At 34.8% G+C, this 21,491-nt stretch overlaps 1 protein-coding gene across 7 annotated transcripts in view; it reads right to left on the bottom strand.

Annotated features, from left to right (window-relative positions):
- The window catches only part of STXBP5 (syntaxin binding protein 5), a 131,351-nt gene that overhangs the window by 68,927 nt on the left and 40,933 nt on the right, over positions 1-21,491 (bottom strand). For all 7 annotated transcript variants that reach the window (XM_036024858.1, XM_028508813.2, XM_036024859.1 and 4 more), the window contains exons 6-9: positions 19,764-19,827; positions 17,123-17,206; positions 10,739-10,862; positions 313-391 (exon numbers count right to left, since the gene is read on the bottom strand). In XM_036024858.1, coding sequence (XP_035880751.1) covers positions 313-391; positions 10,739-10,862; positions 17,123-17,206; positions 19,764-19,827 — 351 coding nt within the window. The remainder of the gene's footprint in view (positions 1-312; positions 392-10,738; positions 10,863-17,122; positions 17,207-19,763; positions 19,828-21,491) is intronic.

Genomic DNA, 21,491 nt, shown 5'->3' with positions numbered 1-21,491 from the left:
TGTTACTTCACAATTTTTACTAGCAAATGAGCTCGATGTTAACTGAAGACTAATCTAACAGAATGTATGAAGCTTGATAAGAAAATAATTCAAACATTCCAGGATATGCAGCAAAACTGCTAAATACAGAGAGAACTTAGAAGTATTTTATCCTAAACTTACCAATTTTAGTTATTTTGTGAAATAAAGCATAAAATTTAAGACTGGGCTAGACCTTTCTAAAGTAGGCCTTCAAAAATAATGGTAGAACAGCCTTCAGCACTATCTGAGCAGTTACATACAATGAAGATTGGCAAGGAAGGAAAGTCTTACCCAGATCTAGTCGTTTTGAATTCCACCTTGAGGATAGGTTTGCATGGTTCTGGCTTCTTCCCATCCTTTAACTGCTTTCCTAAAATATATTTTCCTGCATTAAATTCTAAAATTCTAAGTTACTCTACATTCTTACATTGATAGTTTACAAAATGAAAGTGAAATATAATGAAACCCACCATGAAACAATAAAAGTGATTCTGATAGAAGTAGTTAATACGAACTATTTAAAATAATCAAGTAAATTTACTTCTTGAAATTCAGTGCTGGAAAGCAAATAAATAGAATAACTTTGTAACATTTATGCCATATAATTTTAGTAAGATAAATTGATAGTCTTAATATTCTTAATTGCAGATGAGCAAAATAAAATTTTAATTTGCTAAATGAATTCATGTTTTAACATAGCTAAGTTTGAAAAAAAAATAAATATAAATTAGATTTTTACCCAAGTGTGACAGGCTACAAAATTAAACCCCATGCTAATAAATTCATTTATATATTTATTCTCCCAAAGTAAAATTCATCCATTGTAATGTCTAGAAGGCTGCTAAAATACACCAACCTCTATAAAATGTGTCAGGGACTCATACTGTAAAAAATATTAGATTATTTTTAAAATTTTTGTTGATTTCTGTTATTTCTATATGTTCATTGCAGAAACAACTCTGAAAAATGCAAAGAAAATAAGACACCTATGCCCATTTGTTAGAGATTAATTGACTCAAACAATATTTTCTTTAGACCCCAAACATACACCTCTAACCCCGACACCTGTCTTCCCTCCCAGTTTCCCCATTCTCATAGTACCTAACTCATTCTAACACACTTTACACTGCTTGCTCGCCTCACCAACAAGAATGTACATCCCATGATGCAAAGGTTTTTAAGTGTGTCTGTGTTTTCTGTTGATGCCTATCTGGTGACAAACACTGTGTGGCAGACAGTGGGTACTCAATAACTATTTAATGAGTGAATAATTAATAATTTCTCCTTTGAATTAATTCCTAAAAAAGAGACATCTGGGTAGAACTGTATTCCAAAAAGAGTGAACCAATTTATACTTCCATCAGCAATGTTAAGTATTTTGCCACACCTTACCCAAACACTATTTTTTTTCTAATTTGATTGGTGGAATGGTTATCTTATTTTAATTTGTATTTTTTATTTGCTAAATATTCTTAGGCTTACTGGTCATATGTATTCTTTTAAAAATAGCTTATATCCTTTACTCATGCTTGTATGTAATCTTCTCTATATTTAAAAATAAATTTAACATGCAAAGATCTTTAACATTGTGTCTAATATTTTCCCTAGTATCACTGGTGATTAAATTCTTTGCAATTTTTAAACACTGAACATTTTTAAATGTATGCATTTAAATAATCAAGTCTAACAGTCTTGTCATGTTTCCAAGAAAACTTAAAATCCTGAAATGTCAATTCTTACAAAATTAACTTACAACTTTAATGTATAATTAGAATCCCAATAGCTTTTCTTGGACTTGAAATAAAGTTCACGTTGTGGAGTCAATGCCTATGAACAGCTGAGAAAACTAGGAAATGAGATTAACTTCCAGAATAACACAGCAAGGATCTTGGTGAACTCACTTTCCCACAAAAGAAGAAATAGCAAAACAAGTTAAATACCTCAAAATGCTAGAAATTAATGAAAGCCACAATACGCACAAAAGGAGTGGGACACTGTCTACCCAGTAAAAACAACTGCACCTCCGAGATAGGGAAGACTGGAACGTTTTGCTGGAGGGCTGTTCCCATCCCCTTCACTCCCAGCTTGGTGTCCAGGTGGAGGTAAGAAAAGGTATGAGTCAACACAGGGGACTGAAATTTTTTTGCAGTTCTATTGAAACCAGTTTCCCTAGAGCACAATCCATATTTTGTCCAATTTATAGATCCCTGGAAAACTATATTCTCAAGGTGGTGTGGTAATTTCACTTGAGACAGACATCAGCTCAGGGAGGCAAAGGGCCCTACCCTCGGGCACCACAGAAATAATAGCAATCTGCTGGCCATACCTAGCTGCCTAAGGCTGTGGTTTCAGCTGGAACAAGTAAGAGTCTGGGCAGGAATTTAAAATAAAGCCTTGAAGAACCAGACTTATTCCTGGGGACCTAGGAGGCTGCACACAAGTGCAAGGCTGTGTAGATGACCTAGAAAGACCTGGGAAAGGAGAAGGTCAAGATCTCAGTCACTCACCTCTGGAGGACTTGGAGACCTTGAACAAACAGGAAGTTAAAAAAAATTAAATGGCAGAAAGTTAAATTATCTATATAATACCTACTGCTGGCAGGAACACTGAAAAAGTGGTCCTCATACATGAAAGTAGAAATGTGAAAGATACAGCCTTCTTTGAAAGCAGTTTGAGAACATTTATTAAAACAGAAGTACAAAAGAACCAATTCCTATGAAATATGTACAGGCTGGTAATGGCAGCATAATTAGTAGTGATCAAGAACGGAAAACAAAGTGAATGTCCATTAATTTGGAATTGCTGAATAAATTGTGAAAAACTGTTAAAAAATAATTGGCTACTTCATGGCCATTAAAATGAAGGAATTAGGCCATGCCAGATAACATGGGGGATTTTCCCAAAGTATAGGGGTTAAGAAAAGCAAGATCCTAGAGGATCACTTCTTTGCCTCTTTATACAGAACTGACTGTGCAGTGGAATCTCGAACCTCTGCCACCCTAATATATAAGAACCAAGAGGTGACTAGTGATGCAGGTAAGTAGAACGCCAGAATAAGGTACTGGGAAAGGACTGCTAGGGGAGAAGATTAGATGGTTGAAGTGGAAGAAGGAATTGAGGAAAAAAGAAAGTTATGGGAGGAAAGGAGGTTTAAAGTCTGAAAAGTCTTCCCTCACGCTGTACAAGGAACAAAGTAAGAATTTCAACCTCTATGTCCATCTGTTCAGAAGCACAGGACCTTTCATAGTAAAGCAAGTAAATGTTTGCTCTGAAGAAGGCCAGCAGCATCAGACTTTATCTTCTACTACCCAAAGCCCTAATAGGAATATCAGATTGTTATAATTTGAAATTACAGATGCAAATTTTACATTTATTTAAAAAAATTAGTTATGTGTTTTTAATGAAGTAAAACAATGGTTCAGATATAACTCAATTTAACATTTCAATATTCTCTGGTAATTTTTCAATGGCTAGAACAATTTTTAAAGAATGACATCAAGTGTTACATTTTCTGGACCCTTTTAAAGTTTGAGATTATAAATCTTGCATAAAACCTGGCTAGGTACAAATTCTTAACGTTTTTTTTTTTTTTGAGAGGGAGAGAAACATCAGTATATGGTTGCCTCTCATGCACCCCCAATTGGGGACCTGGTCTGCAACCCAGGCATGTGTCCTAACTGGGAATCAAACCAGTGACCCTTTGGTTCACAGCCTGCACTTGATCCACTGAGCTACAAGAGCCAGGGCAATATTCTCAACTTTTGTCTTGCTCAATGTCTTTTGATATTGCTCTATTGTGTCTAGCATTTAAACTTATAATAAAGTTTAAAGCAGTCTAACTTTTATTTCTTTGTACATTAACTTTTTCCCACCCCCCTGCTAGAATACTAACAGGGTAGTTTCATTATCTCTGTAAATCAAAATGTTGCTGATTTACAGTGCTCTTTCTTCATTAATCTTGTTTGAAAATGTGCTATTTTGATCTGCATACTGTTTTTTTAACTGAGGTTTTATAAATTATTTCACCTATTATTGCTTATGTTCCAGAAAGGTTGATTTGTTCACCAGTAACCCAAGATTAACCATTCTCTAAATCAAATCTAATAAGGCACTAGCTAAGATTTTATTTAAAGGATGTTTACAAGATCACCAAATTTCACCACTAGGTGTCATCTGTGCTTGTTCTTTCAACTACTTGCGAATTACCTTGGTAAATTGTTTAAAGTTCAGATTAATTATAAAACTTTACTTGATAAATCACAGAAACCTCCACATCACATCTGATTTCTCCTTGTCTCTTACTGTGTCCTGTGTCCCACTCTCATAAACCACCCAGCCAACAATGAATTAATTGGTCCAAGTCCTACTGATTCTAATTCCAAAATTTTATACATATATATCCAGTTCTTCCTATTTGCTGTCACAAATAAATTCTCCATTATTTATTGTTTACTAATGCAGTGGCACCCTAACTGACCCCCTATTCTGCCCCCAGCTCACCTGATATACTATCATGTTTCTCATGGTATATGATTTACAATGTAGGTACCCATCATGAAAGTCCAACTCTTTAGCATATTATGACATATATTCATGCCTTGGTATGTGTTTCTGTCTTTGCGCCCACAGGAAGTTTAAACTCTGGTCCTATTAAACTATTTGCAGTTTTCCAAGAACACTGTGTTTTTGATTGTGTCTTTGTACCTTCTGACTAAAATGACTTTTTATGTTCTTTTTTTGTCTCGGAACACCCCACTCATCCTTCATGATCAAGCTCAGATAACCTGAATTTGTAAATTCAGCACTTATCATAATGTAATATAGTTGTCACTTTATAGATCATTTTCATTCACTGGACTATGAGTTCTTCAAGGGCAGTATAGATCTGGTATTGAAATTCTGGTACACAGGAGGTAATCAGTAAACGTCTGTTGAATGAATGAATGAAGATGTATTAAAAACAAGTGAGGAACATTGACAAAAACAAGTGCTTCCTAAGTTTTCAATTTTGCGTTTAGATTGTAGAACACACGTTCTGACAGATACCGCTGCTAAGCAGCAGCGATGCTCTCGGTCTGCAGCTGGATGTCCGGGATGGGAGCCACCACTCACACATGACACCTGAACCCTGGAAATGTAGCTCGTCCAAGTGAAGTTGTGTTTAAGTATAAAATGCACACTGGAGCTCAAAGGGTACAAAAAAGAACGTAAAATACTTCAATTTTTGTATGTTGACTGCATGTTAAAAATGACAATATTTTGCATGTTTCGGGTTAAATAAAATTTATTTTTAAAATTAATTTTATTCATTTTTACTATTATTAGTAAATTTAAAAATTATACATACAGCTCACATTATATTTCTACTGAACAGTGATGTTCTAAGAAATAAAGGATTCAAATTGGAGAATCACACTGTTCATAATATTAGTCTGAACTGAAGAGCACACTCTTTCCTTATGAGTGTGAGAGAGCTGATTTACAACCGGACTGGATACACACACATATATTTGATTTTGACTCTTGGTTAAAGGCAGTGGGATTTATGATGTGCTTGTTCAATGTCTAAAACTTCCCAAACTTCCCTGGCAATCCCAGTGTAGTAGCTTCATGGAAAGTTGGCAACTGGCTTAACCAGCCTGGCGAGAATGGATTATCCGAAATATTTTAGGACTGTATAAACGCAACTACTCCTTAACCATTAAGGAGTTGAAATTACATTCGGCCCTTTGAAGGCAACCATGAGGCTGATGTGGCCCCTGGTGAAAATGAGTCTGACACCCCTGGATCATTTAAAGGGCCTCCTTGAGAGTTTCTCTTTGCATTCCTAGAAGTCAGATCTTGTGTTTGGAGCAAGGAATCTCAGCCCAACCCACGTGTGCACATGAGCACTCACTCATGGGAGCCTGCATATGGGGAATCTGTCAGAACGCTTGCCAGCAATCTCTTTCTCCTGCTAGACCACATCCTTTGCCTTTAAATAAAAGCCTTATTTTGAGTGTACTCTATGGAGTTTGGTAGGTCCTTTCAAATATATAAACTGGGGTAAATTTTGCAATGAATTATATAAGGAACTAAAGTATAGTTTCATTATTTATTGAATTTTTATGCTTTGGGTGATTCTTAAAAGGACATTTATAGAACTATTTGTAAGTCACATCCTTAAAACATTAAAAATGACTTTTATTAATGTAAACTTTGATTTTATTTTTCCTTCAGCAACACTTAATAAACGTTCCCCAATCGTGGTTTATTCCTTAGTACATGTATTGATTATACTGATGAAAAAGCTCTGGAAACTAAATTTTAAAATCTCATTACCTACAGTGGACACCTATTAATTTTGTCTATCAAACATCTCCATTTCCTTTGAGAGTCCAATCTACTCTGCAACACAGCACACACGTGCACACTTACAGGGCAGATTCTGGGGGACTCTGGGCCAGCAACTCACTTAACCATGATGAGTGCATGTGAGCCATGCCAGAGCTATCAAATTTCTTCCCTCCTAAACAATGGAAGCCCATCTGTCGCAGGAGGGAAACGGAAGCAGAGTTTGCCTTCTAGACTCTGCATACATAAATACAGATTTACAACCCACCAATATGGGACCAAATCTGGCTTAATTTCCTCATATGCACCATACTTTCATACCTCATTCAATCCTGCCATTTTGCATATGATAAAACTAAGTCCCAGAGAACAGTGATTATTTCCACAAGGTTTTTTATATAAAGCGAAGCTAGAATTGTCCAGGTTGTCTGACTGCCAGGAATGTTCTTTGATAATCATAAAAAACTAGATTAAAGGGAGCTATCATTTTTTATTATCTGTTCTGGTTAATGAAAATCATGTTGAGCAATTTCAGACACAGAAATGGAGACTTTCAGAAAAAAATAATGCTACCTCTACCATTCTGATCCATACAGTAAAATTATCCTACATTATATCAGAAAATTCTTAAGTGAATTCAAATTATTCTCCTTTACTGGTCATTCTACCATCACTATCTAAGTAGCTGCTATGTCCCTCAGAGTAAGAGTCCACTATCAACAACTTTAGCACTGAAGGGTGTCATCCAAGGCTAATGACTGAACAACTAGCAGACCTGGGGAACTGCCTCATAACTCAATTACAGTTCCAGCACTAGGCCACCATGTCTCTAAGTTATTTTATGGGATACTAGAGAACCACAAGATGCTCTGTGAATAAAAGATACTAAAGTCAGGTAAGTCTGGGAAAAGCCACATAAAATAAATGTATTAAATATACAAACCAATATAAATAATAAATATTTTAAAAATTATAATTTGTGAAATACATTTTGGAGACTACTACTCTAATCTAACTCTTTTGGTCCCACCTTACCAAGTAATTAACATTTCCAGATTTATATTTTCTCTAACCACATACACAGCACATCACAATTTCCCGGTCCCTTCACTTCAGTTAGTACTTCTATGTTTAAATGAGAATGCTGACGTTCAGAAGTTAACTGACTTCCCAGAGTCACCGAGCCAGAAACTACAGAGTCAGTGCTTAACCACAAGGCTGCTGGCTTCAAAACTCCATGTCAGGCTGCTGTGGCGTTGTGTTTTCTAAACAGATTCTTCAGGACATCTTTAGTGTTATTCTTACCACTAAACATCATACTGGTAGGAATCCGAAAGTACAATCAGTTCCTGGTTATCAAGGTTAACACCCACAAATGTTTTTTAAGAATAAAATGCTTAACCATTAAATGGGTTTAGACATGAAAAAACCTAACCTGGGCAAAATTTTTAAAGTCTAGTACTTTTAAAGTAATTTACCATAACTGTTTGTTAGAGAGTAAAGTAAGGGCAAGAGACAACACTTTAATTATTGAGGAAAATAACTAAATTTAGTAACAGTAATGAGGGAAAAAAACTTAAGTTTTGATCCATCAAATCAGACATTTAGCATACTAAAAGTTATATACAAGAAAAACAGCCTATATATTACTTTATTATGGTATAAAACATTTTTATATTTTAATGTAAAAAATGCATTAGTTTTGCAATGGAACTCAGCTATTGACATAAATTTAACTTTGGTAGGTTACCTAGCACTGGCAATAAATAGTAAACATTGTTACTATTGGAAATATTTCATATTTTGTAAATAAAAAAACTTCTGGTCATCTACATTTTTAGACTGCTATACTATACAACAAATGTCATCCTACCTTTCAATACCTGCCACAGAAAAATCTTTCTTTACTTACATTTTGTTTGGATTCTAATGTTGAAAAACATTAAATAAATATTCACTGTCTTATTTATTTAAAAATAATTTTAGCTAATGACTCTTTTTTGCAAAGATACTATAAACTCTATAGAAACTTATTTATGCCATCTCTAAAAGTTGGCTCTCAAAGAGGTAAGTTTTCAGTATAAAAATAGGATGAAGATTAAACTGGAAACCTCCATTTGGCAACCATCACAGTAATAATTGATTCAGCCAAGAAACATCATCAGATACTAAAATCAGGGGGTAAAGTTTGATGAGGAATAGTATGTTTATAGGCCCAAAGTACTCCTTCAAATCAAAGTACTTGTTGATTACAAATATAAATAAAAAATACTTATTAATTTCAAAGGGATAAACAATACTGTTGCAATGAAGAGACCTAGTAGATAGAAGCTTAATCAAAAGTTCACACCAATGGGGGACAAATCAAATACAAGTCCCACTTTAAAGGATTCAAGAACAACACATCAGTCCTTTTGGGACAGTTCTGCCAAAAATGTGCAACCTAAATCTGATCATGATGAAACATCAAACCAAAGTGAGTTCCATTTCATACAATAACTGACCTATAATATTCAAATTCTGTCAGTTATGAAAGCCAAGAAAGGGCTCAAAAACTGTTCCAGACTGAAGAAAACTGAAGAAACACGACAACTAAACCTACTTTACATACAGACTTTTTTTGATAAAAGGCAAACAGCAATGATACAGGAAAATGTCTTGCACGTAAGAAAGAGATACTGGAATATTGGAGGGTGAATGAGGAGTAATTTGACAACTTCCTCTCAAATGGTTCAAAAATACTTTTGTATAATACCAAAAAAATTAGATAAGCTTAAGACTGAAAAACTAATACTAGGTATTTTTACCATTTTCAATAAAAGTTTCATTTTCTTCTAGATTTAACAGGTTTCTAAACTAATCATCTACTTTTTTGGTTTTCTGGATTATTAGGTTGCAGAGGGACTGGGATCCTAAGATTTATGAGAATTCTCAGGGGTACTGCCAAGACTGGGGACACGGGTAGCAAGAGAAGGAAGAAAAAACTATGTTAAGGAAAAATGGAACCTATCACCATAAGGGCTATCCCCCAGACACGTGCACAAACAGATCTGTAGCAAATTGAAAATACACGCTTTTCCAGAAAGATGCCTGCTGCCACAAAGCAGTGGTAAAGTATGTCACAACACTGGGCTTCAAGAATTGTTATTTTTACCAGAAAACAGACAAGTCTAAAAGCCCTTTCTGCCACAGATAGATAAAATAAGTTTTAAATTTTACTGTTTAATTTCTACATTGCAATATTTCAGAATGTACTGAATTTTTTTTAAAAAGTAGGCATTCATATTTTAAAGCAAGCAAAGAAATATTAGCAAGAGCTACAAGGATATTCTTCAACATACTACCATTTTAAAGAATAGTTTCATTAATGTGACTTCCCTTATTTGCTGGGTAAGAACTTTTTAAGGTGGGATTGTAGAATGAAGATTAATAAACACAGACAAATTCCTGGGCTCCACTCAAAACTCACAAAAGGCCTTCATAACCTGTTTTTAACAAATTCTCTAATAAAAGCTTCTTTTATGTTTTATAAATACTACTTGTGCAGAAAAGAGTTAACATAGCAGGCCTGAGAATGCTATTTCTGGAAAGGTGGGCTTGAAAATTTAGTTCATGCTTGGCATCTGGCAAGATGGCTTTGAGACTGCAGAGTGGCCCACTGTGCCTAAGCTGTCTGCACAAACAATATGGTTTACGATGAATGCCTGCCTTCCTTGTGGGAGCCTGGGATTCTCTTAGGTGCTGAATTCTGTTAGGTGGTGGCTACAAACTGCCTCCATAAAAACTCTGGACAACAGAACTCAAGCGAGCCTCACTGGGAGAGGACTCTCGGATACTCGAGCACGGTTCCCCCCAGATTTCACCCCACATGCTTTTCCATTTACTGATTTTGCTTTGCACTATTTTTGCTGAGTCCTATGCATTTTCCTAGTGAATCATCAAACCTGGGGTAATTGGGGGTTCTTCAACACTAACGTATAAAATTCCTTCTGCAAAATTCCAAGATTTCAAAAAACTATTATATATTCATTAGCAACTTGCAAATTGATAACTTTAAGATGACTAAAGCTAAAAGTCAGTTCTATAGTACTCACAAAGTTACTTACTTTTGAACTACTAGTGAAACAACATTCAAAAGATAATTTAACATTCATTTTCTCAAAGTTCAAAGTTGCTATTTCAACTGCAGATATAATTTGAGATTCTATTACATGATTATTACATATTATTTCTTCTACATATGTAATTATTTTTAATGCCATAAAAATTAGAGACTCATCCCTATCCACCGCCCCCCCCCCAAAAAAAGCCAGAAAAACAAACCCATATGCATACACAAAACTGTTTACTGTCCATCACAATTTAGGTAGTGATACATTCTTACCATGTGGAGTGATTGTCTGCACAGGTTTGGCAGGGGACCTCACATTCCATATAGTCAAGGTGCCATCTGAATGACTACAAATAAACTGTTTTCCTTCATGATGCCAAGCCACAGAGTGAATAGCCTATAAAAAGGGGGTGACGAAGTCCATTTTTAAAACAAAAGCTTATTTAAACACAAAGTTATTCATTATTGATAATGTAATTCATTTCATATAACTTTTTATCTCCCAGACAGAAAACAATACAGTAACCTTACATTCCCATAATAATTTAGCTCTCTTGCAATACAACTAGGATTTAATTTAGTACTGACACTATTTTAATTCTTTTTACTTAATTTACTCCCCTAAACCAGCCTAAGGAAGATATAATAGTGATATATGTGTTTGCATATGTATGTGTGTATAAAATTAAAAGTTCAAGAAAATGAAATGTATTCTTATTCTTTCTTAGAATAAACTACACCTAAATAAAATACCATGTAAGTAATTACAACCAATATTCCATGTAAAAACTAGTTGCTTTGACATAGGACAAATTTTTTTAAATTAACTGAAATTCTAAGAAAACAAAAACGTATACTTGGAATTAAGATCAATTAAAAATACCTCAGGTGGGCCTTCAAAACATGTTATGCATTTCTCATAGTAAGTAGAGAATCAATTTTTAAAATCTGAAGAGACCCTCTCTTGACTAGAAATTTATTTTATATCTTTAAGTTACTTAAAAATGATCTGAAAAATATTTTTATATAACTCAATATGTTACCCTTCAGTTCTTTGTTCTAATATTTAATTTTTTGTCTGTAAAAAACATTTTTAATCACTCTCCCAGGTTCTTTAAATTACCTCTTCTTAACTCAAGCTGATACACTTCTAGTTCTTAATAGCCAAATGACTTTAAAAGCTGCCCTACTAAGTGTGTCACAATTGTGGAGCACAGCACAAAAACCATGTACCTAACTAAAACTTAACAGTTCTTCTTATGTACAAAGTCAACATTTACTATGATCTAATTCATGTCCATTCATTTGGGTTCCTCAATACTTCTAAATTTAAGTTAAATGAAACAATTTGATATTATGGATCAGATTTATAAACTAAAATGACAATGGATAAAACGAATAAGAATTTTTCTAAATGCCAATATTTAACACAATGTTTTAGGTTCAAAGTATCTGTAAAAAATTCTAAATGAAATCTTAAAACAGTAATAAGTTTTTCCAAGTTACATATGATATTCCACAAACTCAATCTTAAAATAAGCAACTCCTTACAAAGAAATAATTTCTGCAAAAATGAGCAGTGCTAAGAAGCTTACTCACAAAGACATTTAAATCTATTTTTTAAAGTGATAAGGGAAATATAAAAGTGGTCTATAAGTATTGTCTAGAACCTATACATTAAAAAATTCTAGTCATATATAAAATAAGTACATTTTCATAAACATGTATTACATATAAATGGAAAACTAGTATTTTTAATTTGCCTAAGAAAACAGTATGTATCTATTTAAAAGTACCTTTTATTTAAGATATTAAATTATTAAACAGTCCAAAAATAAGTGCTAATTTACAATTATTCAGGATAACAGTGAGAGAAAATACTCTATTAAAGAAAAAACAAAATGAACTTTACATGCAATAAACATGAACAAGTTTTTTCTATTATTTCTGCAATTTTCTAAATACAAATACAACTTGGCAGAAGATCTCATTGTTTCTAATACTCTTGCTCTAATGCTATTATATATAATACTACATGTTACATATGTATGCACATATAGTCTATATAAGTACTTATAAGATCCTTATATAGCATATATGTAGTATTGTATGTATACATATAATACAACTAAAAAATGGGCAAAGGACCTGAGCAGACACTTCTCCAAGGAGGACATACAGAGGGCCCAGAGACATATGAAAGGATGCTCAGCATCACCAGCCATCAGAGAGATGCAAATTAAAACCACAGTGAGATACCACTTCACACCATTTAGAATGGCCATCATAAACAAATCAACAAATAACAAGTGCTGGTGAAGATGTGGAGAAAGGGAACCCTAGTGCACTTATTGGTAGGAATGCAGACTGGTGCAGCCACTGTGGAAGGAAGACAATATGGAATTTCCTCAAAAAACTAAAACTGGAACTGCCTTTTGATCCAGCAATTCCACTGCTGGGGTTATACCCTGGATTCTTAAATCCTGAAACCCCAATCCAAAAGAAGCTATGCACCCCAATATTCACAGCAGCATAACTTACAATTAGCCAAGTGCTGGAAGCAACCCAAGTGCCCATCAGTAAGTGAGTGGATAAAAAAACTGTGGTACATTTACACAATGGAATGCTACACAGCAGAAGGAAAGAAGGAACTCCAACCCTTTGCAACAGCATGGACGGAACTGGAGAGCATTAAGCTAAGTGAAATGAGACAGGTGGTGAAAGAGAAATACTGTATGATCGCACCTACAAGTAGAACCTAATCAACAAAACAAACAAGTGAGCAAAACAGAACCTGAGACTTAAAGAACCATCTGACAGTAGCCAGAGGGGAGAGGGGAGGGGATAATGAGGGAAAGAAGGGGAAGGGTCAAGTCAAGGAATACGTATAAAGGACTCATGGACAAAGACAATGGGGAGGGAGTGGGGGGGATTGAACATGGAAGATGGCAGGTGGGTAACGCAGGGGAGAATAGTGGGGGGAAAATGGGGACAACTGTAACTGAACAATAAAAAAATTTTTTTTAATGTCCCACAGTTTTGTCCATTCAACAACTGATGGGCACTTGGGCTGCTTCCATGTCTTGGCGATTGTAAATAACACTGCAGTGAACACAGGGGTGCTTAGCTCTTTTGAATTATTAGTGTTCTGGGTTTCCTCTGATATATCCCCAGAAATGGAATCACCGGATCAAAAGGCAGATCCATGTTTAATATTTTGAGGTACCTCTTTACTGCTTTCCACAGTGCATCATTAAATCTTTTGGTAAACCCATTCAGAGAATTTTTCATCTGAGACATTTTATTTTTCATCTTTAGAAATTCTACTTGTACTTTTTAAGTCTTCCATGTCTTTCCTCAACATGTTCATGCATTCATTTACCTTCTAGAATATAAGGGAGTCTATGACAGGTTTTTTTCTGCTATCTAAAAATAGAGTAGTTCTATGAAACCTTTTGTAAGTCAAAATGACATAAAGTGAAGAAACAATTCCCATTCATTTATATTTAAAAATGTTGAGCATTTCCAGTCTTAAAATTCAGTGTACACACAGTATCATTGTTCCATTCATCCCAATCCAAATTTTCAATTACATCCAGTTTTATGCTAAGTGTAATACCCTTAGCACACTCTCTTAAGCTTTTTTGATACCTTAGGACACAAGTTGCTAACGAGTACACAAAATAAGTCAAGATAAAGCACAGGTGCTCAGAGACACAGTTCAGAGGTATGGTAACTTGATGCCGAAAGGCTGAGTGGTCCCCAGAAAGGAGCTTGGCAATGCCACCACCCCTCATCCTTGGGACTCACGCTGTCTCTACATGGCCTGCTGCAAAACAAACACTGACTGCGCACTCCTTTCATTTTTTGCCTTTATTCATAGCTGAAAATCTTCTCCAGATTTCTTTTGGTTAAAATACTATGCTAATGTAGGCCTTTCGCAGAAGTGAAGTAATGTGAACTTTTGAAAAGCGAGGAAAAACTGTACAGACAGGCACCACCTAACAATGAGAATGTGGTGATTCAGGGGCATGCAAACATCACAGAGTATAACTACACTTCCCTAGATGGCAGAGCCGGCTACACCCATAGGCTCTGTGGCATGCCACCGCCACATATGCCATCGTTGACCAAAAGGTCCTTATGACATCGGACTGTATTTGTCGTGTCTACTAATTCTAGCATATGTGTCAATTTCTGAGTCTTTTTATTAACCGTACTTTCTTCACATTTTTAATCAGATTTTCTCGCATCTTTGCATGCCTCATAATGTTTTATTTGGATGCTAGCCATTGTGAAATTCACGGTGGGTTATTATATTCTTTTAAACATTTTCTGGAATGTAGTTGTTATTACTTGGAAACAGTTTGGATTTTGCAAGGCTTGTTTTTCAGCTTTGTTAAGCTAGCTAGGTCAGTCTTTAGTATAGAGCTAGTTCGGCCCCACTGAGGTAACACCTTTGTGGGTACTTTCCTGATGCCCTAAGTATTACAAGGTTTCTCTGCTGTGCTGGGAATTTGAACTATTCTTTGTCTTGTGTGTGCCATAGAAATTGTTCTACCTACTCCTTTCCAGATCTTTACCAAGCCTCTCACACTCATGCATTTATCGGCAGTCACCTGAAGACTCGGGGTGGGGAGCTCCTTGCAGATTTTTAAAACTCCTTCTCTAGGTAGATCCCCACTCTCTGCCTGTATAAGCTACACATATCTTGGCTTCCCCAATTTTCCAACTCAGTCTCCTCAATTAGAGGGAGACTGTTGGGCTTCCTTAATGTATTGAGATCTGGAAAATCTCTCTAGGCCATAAGCTAAGGCAACTGAAGGGATCACTTTGTACCCCTTTCTCTAAGGAATGCTTATTCGATATTTCTGCCGTCTCATTTCTAAACACTATTGTTACATATATTTTTCCAATGTATTGTTTAAGCGAGAGTGTAAATCCAGGCCCTGTCACTCCAAAATGGCTAAAGCCCAAATCACTATTTTAACTTATAAAAAAAAATAAAATAATCAATTTAAAAAATAAATCTATAGGTCAAAACTTCGTATATTAAAATATTATTTTTATAATTTCAAGATATTAATTAGTAAGCCAAACAATGCTTACTAACTAAAAGAATGAGAAACAGAAAGTATACAAGCTATGAAAACAAAGGAAGTTCTCTTTCAGTTATGTTTACAAAGATAATATACAGTCATTTATAAAGTATTCCAATTCTTGCTACAGTTATACTATTTAGCCTGCTGTTTCAGTAACTGAAAGCATCAATACGAAGACATGACACCTTTTATCATAAAAACAAACAAATAAGCAAAACCATTTACACATTTCCTAGCCCCATTCACTGAACTGGAAATCATGAATGCCCCCATTATCTAAATTATGGTCAGATACTATTACACACTGAAATAAGCCACAGTTTCATAGAAAAAGATCTTATTCTAAGTTTGGGACAAATATACACAAATTAATAGGTATACTTTGTTCTAGCAGATAGCAAGGAAGCTATCCAAGACCACTGTCATCACCAAAGAAGTTGGAACCAAATAAAGGAGGTTCACTGACCAAATATGAAATAATTTGAAAATCAGTAACTTCAATGTACTGAAGCACATCAAATAGGTTTAATCTTTGACTACAGAGTAAAACTAAACATAAGAACAAATTGGTAACAGGTGAAGATTACTACAAAACAACCCCTTAAGAATAAACACTGAAAGAAACAGAAAGAACAAAGTATTTATCCTGTCTTTGCCATATGAACTATACCACTGCATAATCTAGCACAACAGCTAAGAGGAAATCTCTCTTTGCTGAAGTGGCCCAGCTAATAAAAACAAGGAAGGAAGTACAGAATTAGAACGTGCCATTTTGCAACCACTTGGCACTAACAGATAATAGGCCTTGAATGTCACTGACAGTTAATATCACACACACTGTTCACACCTGATATTCACACAATATTCTACCTGACAGAAGACCAACAGCAGCATCTATGAAGTAATCTTGCTAAAAGTGAAAAAGAAACCTGAATTAGATCAAGCCTCAGTAACTATCCAATTTATAGGAAGTGTGAGGATAAAAACATGTTAAACGCATTGAGACTGCACACAGTAAAACCCATCGTTGGGCAGACTCTACCCTCAACAAATAAATGTCAAAAAAGAAGAAATGAGGTAAAACACTAAAAAAAAGAGTGAGAGGAGAGGTCTACAGTTAAAACAGACTTAAAAGACTTACTAATCAGTCACAATCAATCTGTATTTGGGTCTTAAAGCAAGCAAACTATAAATGTCTACAGCATACCATAATCATTTATATAAAATAAAAAATACAATGTTTATTAATTTGCTTACAAATGTACAGAATGCCTCTGCAAAAATACATAAAAAATTGGTATCACTGGTACCTGGGGTAGGAGAATTTTATGGCCAAATGATAGGGATGGGAAAGAGAATTTTAGTATTGTTTTAGTATTGTGTAGTATTATCTTCTAGTGTCTTTTGTATAGTAGATACAAAAGATATTTGCGTGTTTTATTGAAGTTTCAAAGGTTGCCTAAACTAAAGGTATTAATTAGGTTCTTAGAAAAGCTGCTCTGAACTAAAGAAATGATAATATCTTTTGATTAGCGAAAATAATGAATGTGATTACCTCATCGTATGTGTATCTGTAGTCAGCTTTCTTTGATTTGAGGTCCCATAACACTACTGTTCCAGATTCAAAGCCAATCAAAAGCTGTAATAAAAGGAAATGCCACATTACCTAGGAGTGATATTAATCATATGAAACATTCATTTTATGACAATAAAAATATTATCATCAATATGTTTCCAATATAATATAAACATTTGCATTGCTAATTACTAATCACATGGATGACAAATGGGAATAATACACTGTATATTTATATCTTTGATTATTAGGAACTCAACATTTATCAAACACGTTTTTTGGAAGAGAAAACTACCATTTCGAAGTCTTTTGTGTATATTTTTATTAATATAACATAAAAATTAGCATTACAAATTAACATATGTTATGTGCTTTAGAGTTTACAAACTTTCCTAATTCAATACATTATCAGGTACTTTCATTTATTTATCTCTATAATAATTAGTTCCAAACTACAGCCAGCCTAGATCCTCTCATGAGATTTAGACTCCTAATTCCAAAGGACACATCTCCACTTACCCACTCAAGAAGAATCTCAAAGTACATGTGTCCAAAAGTGAGTTCTATATTGTCTCCCTTACCCTCCTCTGGTATTCTCTGTTGCAGTATCTCTCTATTCCTTATCTCGCCATTCATTAAGTTGCTCAGGCAAAAACCTAGGGGTCACTTTAACTCTAGTTTCTTCCCCATCAGGTAAAATCATCAAGTAATTTTAAAACTGCATTCCATCACCTAATTTACTTTCCTCCACCTCTAACACCTGGCTCTTGGTTCAACACAAAAAGATCTCTATGATGATCACTTATCATTATGTTGTACACCTGAAAACTAAATGAATACAATATTGCATGTCAAGTATAATTTGTTTTAAAAAGACACAAAGACTCTTCTGGCCTCCTATTCTCAATTCCTAGTCTTGTTCCTTTTTTAACCCATTCCATATTGCAACTAGAGTAACAGTTCTAAAATGCAAACCTGATCATGTAATGGTCATGTAATATTATTGAGTATGAAGTCCATACTTAACAAGATTTCATCATGGTCTAACCTCCGCTTACCTCTCCAGCTTCACCCACTACCACAAACTCTGTACCTAATACACTCCAATGTATCTTTTAGCTCATGCTCTCTCTTACCTTGGAGCCTTTGCACATGCTGTCTACCTGAGCCATTCTATTCAAATGTCACATTCTGCCTGACTAATCCTATTAATCCTTCAGATGTCCTTTTAGCTATTACTTCCTCTGCGAAGCCTTCCTTGACTTTCCAAATGTAAGTCAATGCCTTTTCTATGTGCTCCAACCGCACTCTGTACTATATTTATTTGAAGGGTCACCACACAGTATAATGGCCTTTGCCTTATCTGAATTGTCTTGCAGGCAATAACACTGGTCTATTTAGGCAAAGATTGGTTTTATCTTTATCTTTTTTTTTACAGACATCTTTTTTTAAAATATTTTATTTATTTATTTTTAGAGAGGGAAGGGAGGGAGATATAGAGAGAGAAACATGAATGTGCGGTTGCTGGGGGTCATGACCTGCAACCCAGGCATGTACCCTGATTGGGAATCAAACCTGCGACACTTTGGTTCACAGCCCGAGCTCAATCCACTGAGCTATGCCAGCCAGGGCCAAGATTGGTTTTATCTTATTCACCACTATATTCTAACATAAGACACAAGGCCTGATCTGTTGTAGGTACTTAACAAACCTTTATGAATCAATGAATTTCAGAATTGAATGCACGTTCTTGCTTTATAAACTATCTGCTGCCTATCTAATTTCTGCTGTCCACCATCCCCAACCCAGCATTTTCCAAATCTCAGTGTTCCATCTGCTTGAAACCTCCTCCCCTTTTATTTACTCAGCAATGTTTTACTCATTTTTAAGTCTCCACTTGGTGTTGCTCCCTTGGGTAAGCCTACCCAGTTCCTTTGTCTAGAAAGACAAAGATGCTCCCTCTCCTATGCTAGTACATGCCTTTTCATCTCTATGTCTCTAATAGCTAATACACTGCCAAACACATATTAGACACTCAACTCTTTGTTTAATAAGTACACAACTAACCCTGGCTGGCATAGCTCAGTGGATTGAGCGTGGGCTGTGAACCAAAGCATCGCAGGTTCGATTCCCAGTCAGGGTACATGCCTGGGTTGCAGGCCATGACCCCCAGCAGCCGCACACTGATGTTTCTCTCTCTCTCTTTCTCCTTCCCTTCCCTCTCTAAAAATAAATATAAATATAATCTTTTAAAAAGAAGTATACAAAATTAAAAAAAATAAGTACACAACTAATTACTAGGTAGTCAATATTATCATTCATTAATCTGAAATATGAACAAAGTTTGGGGCAGACCCAGCAATTTTAATGAAACAGCATTTTAGTAGATTTCAGACTACAGTGCACTTGGAGGAGCCAGTCCCCGAAGTTAACAAAAGAGGTTTTCCCACCTTGGTGGAGAGTATAGTTAATTTCTTCACTTGTTTTCTTGTTTTTCAGAATGTATATATAACCCAACAATATCTGTTGCAAGGCCTGGTTCTTGAGTAGTTTGCATATTTAAAAAATACCAAAATTTTTACATTTAGTTAATAAATATATTTTTTAGAAAAAATTCTACCTTTCCTTCATCCATTGGATTATCACTTATATGGACAACAGGTCCTGGATGAGATTTAGATGACCTAAAAAAGGAAAAGTTGGTAAGATTTTTTTCTCACCTAAACTTTTCAATGCAATTACGTATTCATCAAAATAAGAATAATGAGTGAACAATAAAGACATATTTATAAAGGGTGTAAACATTCCAGTAATTGATCAGTAACAGATGTTTAGTTCTTACCATGGATCAAAATGGGAATCAGAAAAAATTAGTGACTATTAAATTGATATAAGCAAAATTTAAAATTAAGTACACTTTGCATATAAGAAATAATCTTCAACTTAGCATTTTAGCCCAGAAAATCTATTCTCATGGTAGAATTCTCAGATTTAATATTTTTCATAAAGCAGTATCTATAACATTGCTATCTAATTTTACTCAATCCCAGCCTCTAATTAGGGCTTCTCCTCCAGTTCCACAGCTCACATCAATAATACAAAAAATTCTATTATGTTTTTAAGAAAAAAATCAACAGATAAACCTGCTCAGATAAAATGAAGTCATGAAGCTAAGAATGTGGCTGAACTGATGCCTACACAGTAGGAATAAGCACCTCTAGTCACAGACTCCGAGGGCACCTCTAGTCACAGACTCCGAGGGCAGACTCCATCAGTCCACTTGATGAGAGCCATTTGTGAAACCACACAGACACCCACGCCAGGCCCCGTCACCAGATGCTGTGATCAGCTCAAACAGCAGACCACGAAAACCCACACCCTCTGCCAAGGGACTGAGATATGACAGTAATGTCCCTGCCACAGGAAGGAAAACCAAACTTAGTGTACTATTATAGATGCATCAACACACTTCTTAAGATATATGCCATAAATTCATCATTATGTCAAAGTGATATAACATCTGTGAAACGCAACAGTACAGAATTGTTTAAAAACGAAACAAAAAGAAACAATGAAAATACATCTTGGCAATATCCTTAAATTTTTATTTTTATGTCTAATTAGATAAGAAAAAGCTTAAGAGAAAGATAAGATGCAAAGATAAGATTCTAAGAAAACGTGAAAAATTAGCAATGAAAGTTAGGATTCTTAGAGCCCTTTAGCTCACCTAGTTTTTGCTGTTGTTATTGTAAAATGAAGCAATCACCATTATATCAAAATTAAAGGAAATTAATTGCCAAGTTAATTTTGCAATGTTACATGATGAACATTTACATTACATTTATTAATTATCAAAACATACCAAGTAGTAGTTTAAATAAGTATTTTCCAAACACTGGTAGCAACTGATTAGTGGGTCATAAAATCAATTTAGTGGGGCACGACAAGCATTTGGAATAAAAATAATTACAAGATAAAAAGAAGAGTGTTCTTCACTTAGTAAGAGTAATTTTCTCATTAAACTTGTGCTACAGTTTTTACATGTGAACACATACATGTGATACACATACAGGGTTGGCAAAAGTGGGTCTACAGTTGTCCATATAGAAAACAATATAATAATTAATAAATAATAAAAGAATAAACTGTTTCATGTACTCAACTGTTACCCTACTTTTGCCCATGTCTGGGCAAGAATTTAAAGAATTTAAATGTACAACTGCTAAAAGGACAATATTACTTACAAAAGACTAACCTATATTTACTATCAAGAATGCCTAACACATATCTAACTCAACATCAGTTTACTGATTAGATATTATATAACATTATCATATATGGAGCTGAT

This window comes from Phyllostomus discolor, chromosome 4 (genome assembly GCF_004126475.2).
Source record: "Phyllostomus discolor isolate MPI-MPIP mPhyDis1 chromosome 4, mPhyDis1.pri.v3, whole genome shotgun sequence".
In the NCBI taxonomy this organism is placed as follows: Eukaryota; Metazoa; Chordata; class Mammalia; order Chiroptera; family Phyllostomidae; genus Phyllostomus; species Phyllostomus discolor.
This window is presented reverse-complemented; position numbering and strand designations above follow the sequence as displayed.